Raw genomic sequence first — 4,497 nt, forward strand, 5'->3', positions numbered from 1 at the left:
GTGAGTCATCTAAGATAGGGTAAAGATTTTGTCGCAGAGTCTCTGATGTCAACAATATGCTGTCGAAGGATGCTGTACCTAATGTCTTCTAAGACATTCCAGGGACCTTGCCACTCACTCCTGGAGTCACAAGAAGGCTTATCCTATTTGATTTCTGGATGCCTCCCATAAAGTTCCTCGGGGCCTCTTGGGGATGACCATTTCCTCTTTCCCTCTTAAAGCAAGAACCAAATTCTGGGAAGTTTGGTGATGTTTTAATGACCAAGTGCAGGGAAAAGGGTGAGGATAGATCATGCTCTTAGCAGGCTCTGGGGATCCTATGGTCACATGGAAAGAGGGATTCCTCAACAATGAGGTGTGTGGTCATCTCCCTCAATTGCAGACAGACATTAAGGTCAGGAAGATATCTTCCCACACTTGCACAATCTTCACAGAACACGGTGGAAGTGGATGGGCAAAGATGTATGGTGTTGGCCATTTATTATTACCTACAAGAGGAAAAGTGCCTCAGAAGGACAGTATGCCACCAAACAAACTTTCAGCCTTCTCTCTACTCTCTCCTAGTACCTACAACATCCCCTGAGAAAACTGCTGGTTGTATAACTGAACCCAAGACTCACAATTCTGTTAAAGATTAACTATTTGAGAGAGTGCTCACATTATTTCTAGTGTTTCCTTCAGCAAGGCTGTACCACTCTGTGTCACATCGTCTATGTCTGCTCAGCCTCCCGTCTAGCTTGGAAAATCCCTATGGCTAGTGACTGTGTTTCATGAACTTGAATCCCTGCATCTTGTACAGAGGTTCAAACAGGATTAACACTGGATTATGTTCATTGAATGCATATATATCTGTTCCATGAACTCCGACTGCCATTCCCTACTGATGGCCCCATTTCTCTTTGGAGTTGCCTAGATCTGGGCTGATGGTGGCCAATAATAAAACTCAAGTGTTGTTGGAATGGTAGAATAGGACAAGTGTTGCAAAACATAGGCTATCATTTTGAACGTTTTCTAAGCATAGAAAGAGATCCCTCACTTGAATATGAATAAAATGTGAATCTTTTGCCCTACTCATAAGAAAGGGCCAGAACATTTGGATATATTCTTCATTACTGAGGCTATAAATTAACCTTCTAGGTGTCAATTTGTTAAATTTAAAATGCACACATTTTGAACCAGTTATTTCATTTCTGTATGATTATCTTTCAATATAAGTAATGGAGGTGGATAAAACAAAAGAATTGACTAGAAGTCTTAGTACAGCACCATTAGTGAGAGCAAAATATTGGAAATAACCTCAAGGCCCTTAAAAAGAGTCAAGATCAATAATCTTGGGTAATCCTTATAATGCAATATTATGCATTCTTTAAAAACTGAGGAAGCACCATTAATAGGCGGTATCTTCAAGATATATTCTTTGACAACAAATCAACTCAGTTTTTAAGGTGTAATGTGTAGAGCAATGTATACTAGGATTTTCTTAAAAACAAATGAAATTATAGATCTATATGCTTCTATAAGCAAAGATTTCCTGTGGAAGGAGAGCAGAGTACTGGTAATGCTCTCAGGAATAAGATTGGGTCCAGGAGTGAGACAAAGACTTAATTTTTCATTGACTAAAACAATTTTATTCTTATGAATATTGTATTCATTCAGCAAAGTGAAAATTTAAATAGCAACATAAGTAGAAATGAATACAGTGAGAAAAGACAGAGGAGATTCTTCACCTTGGGGGAAATGCCAGATGAGCTAATACTGATCACGGTCAGATTTTGGAAAAGAGCTGAGGATAGCAGTGCAAGCAGAGGGTGCTCTGTGATAAAAAGCCTGGGGTAAGAGTAGTTATGAGAAATGGGTCCTGAAAATCTATTGGGGTCAGGCCAGGGAAAGCTACCTCCTGCTCTGAGAACCCATGGAGGCTGGATACCGGGAGCTCCTGGGGCACTCACCTGGTATTCATTGTCTAGCACCAAGATGCTTAGATCAAATTGTCTGCCGTCCTTGAAGAACACATTGCGGCATCTCCCCTCACACTTCCAGGCCCCACACACGTGGCTGTCAATGACCAAACAATGGCCAAAGTGCACTAAGAAATGGAAGGCAATGTCTGAGTTCTCATTCATCCCAGTGTAGAATTCCACCCGCAGCTCTGGGTCATTGCTGAGGGCAAAGCACACAGAGTGTTGGGCAGGCCCCTCCCTTGTGGGACACACACTCAACACACACACAAATCCCTTCCTTCCTTTCCCCAAGGCAGAAAGAAGCCTCCCTGGTCTCTCTGGTGATACTGCAGGCCTGGTCCCTGTGGGGCTGTTTTAGCTCCTCATATGTCCCCCAGGCGGGGAGATTCTCTGCTCCTCACAAGACGGAAAGTGAGCCACAGTCACTTACCTGGGTCTATGCCTTGTCCATTCCCTGAAAATTCTGTGCCCCTTGATAAAGAGTCACAGCCCTAACCCCTGAGTGTTCTCCTCCCTTAGGCCTCATGACTGGCCCACATTTCAGCCACTGCAGGTTTCATGCTTGGTGCTGGAGGGTCTCCAGGACCTGCGCCTGCATGGTTCCTCCATCCTGCCAACTAGAAATTTCCACATCACTCACATGAGACCACCTCCTGAGTAAATATTCTCCCTTCTTTTCCACCCCTGTGCCATGCAGTACTCACATGAAAGGGAGGATTGGTGTCCCTCTGATTGTCATGCAAGAACCAATGGACAAGGACACAGGCCTTCTGTGTGGCATCTGCTAGGGGATTGAGAGTGGGTGAAAGGGGCTGGGCCAGGTGTGGCCTCCTCTTTTGTGACAGATTCCCATGATGTAGAAAATTAGAGATCAACAGGCAAACTGTGAGGACTTCCCTCTTTCACCCTATCACAGTCAGAACTCCATATTCCTAAAGACATGAGGGTCTCATAGTTAGGAGCTAGGATTCAGGAGCCAGGCTGCCCGGACTCCAGTCCTGATTCTGCCTCTTACTGGCAGTGCCACCTTAGATCCATACTTGAACTCTGCCTAACTTAGTTTCCCAGGTACAAGAAGGATTATTTAAAATTCTTTTTTTCTGTACTTTCTTTACTTTTTATTTTTTTGTCTTTATTAGTAATTCTTACTAATGGGTGATCTTAGTGATAGAGAAATTAATATCTGTGAAAACAAGACTTGAGGATCTATCAGTGGAGAAATTCAATCCAGTAAGAAGCAACACTTGTTGAAAGAGAGAGAGAAATAACAAAAGAACTGGAAACCCCTGTGTGTGGGATGCACAAGCATCACTATCATCAAGGGCTGTGGGCATCTTTCCCAGAAGCTGTAAAAATTGTTGACAGCACAGCTGCAGCACTTGGACAAATGAAGAGTGTGGGTCAGGGAAGTAATTAGAGATAACCTACAAGTGGATGATTTTTCTTCCTTTTTGAGACATGGTCTCACTCTGTCACCCAGGCTGATGTGTAGTGGTGCACCCATAGCTCACTGAAGCCTCAAACTCCTGTGCTGCAGGGGTCCTCACACCTTGGCCTCCTGAGTAGCTGTGGAGAAAGATGCCTGCCAAGGCTGGGTGCGGTGGCTCACGCCTGTAATCCCAGCACTTTGGGAGGCCGAGGCAGGTGGATCTCAAGGTCAGGAGTTCGAGACCAGCCTGACCAACATGGTGAAATCCCGTCTCTACTAAAAATACAAAAACTAGCCAAGCGTGGTGGTGATAGATCCTCAAGTCTTGTAATCCAAGCTACTCAGGAGGCTGAGGCAGGAGAATCACTTGAACTCGGGAGGCGGAGGTTGCAGTGAGCCGAGATTGCACCATTGCACTCCAGCCTAGGCGACAGAGTGACTCCGTCTCAAAAAAAAAAAAAAAAAAAAAAAAAATGCCCACCAAGTTGCCTCTCTGTCACTTAAAGTTTTTGTAAAGACAGTGTCTCACTATTTTGCCCAGGCTGCTCTCATACTCCTGGCCTCAAATTATTTTCCCATTTTTGCCTACCAAAGTGGTAAGATTATAGGCATGAGCCAGCAAACCCAGCTACTTTGATGATTAATATCCACTGTAAACTCTATCTAAACTGAGGCTACCCTTGTTTCTTTCTGGTTTGAGGTGATTCAGTCACTGAAACCACAGTCTCCAATGTTCTTCCTCAGAGAGCCAGGACTTGCACACTCTTCTGACCTACAATGGGAATGGCAGCCTTGGGTGGGAGACAGGAAAAGACCTGAGGATGAGAGGCAGGAGATGATGGTCACTGTGTGCAGACTCCACCTGAGGAACCATTGTTCCCATAGTCTGGATTCCTCTTTTCCACTCTGCCTGGGAAGAGACATCTACAGATCATACATTCTGCTCTCATTAATGCTCACAAATGAGTCATTGGTAACTCCCAGTCCCCAAGATCCCCACCAGTTCTGTCACCCAGGATCCACACTGACACATATTAGAAGATGCACAGCTGCTTCATCAGAGGCCCTGCTGTGTGAGGAGGAAACTTCACACAGACAGAAGGCCAC

The 4,497-nt window shown here is 44.6% G+C and overlaps 1 protein-coding gene across 1 annotated transcript; it reads right to left on the minus strand.

The window, feature by feature from the left end:
• Positions 1-238: 238 nt before the first annotated feature.
• LOC129051976 (galectin-10-like) lies at positions 239-3,981 on the minus strand. The gene is made up of 4 exons (XM_054540426.2): positions 2,666-3,981; positions 1,950-2,160; positions 1,728-1,813; positions 239-488 (listed from the first exon to the last, which is right to left on the minus strand). Exons 1-3 carry the CDS (start codon positions 2,740-2,742, stop codon positions 1,766-1,768), a joined length of 336 nt encoding a protein of 111 aa, XP_054396401.2. The 5' UTR covers positions 2,743-3,981; the 3' UTR covers positions 239-488; positions 1,728-1,765.
• Between the last annotated feature and the right edge of the window lie 516 nt (positions 3,982-4,497).

This window comes from Pongo abelii, chromosome 20 (genome assembly GCF_028885655.2).
Source record: "Pongo abelii isolate AG06213 chromosome 20, NHGRI_mPonAbe1-v2.0_pri, whole genome shotgun sequence".
NCBI lineage: Eukaryota > Metazoa > Chordata > Mammalia > Primates > Hominidae > Pongo > Pongo abelii.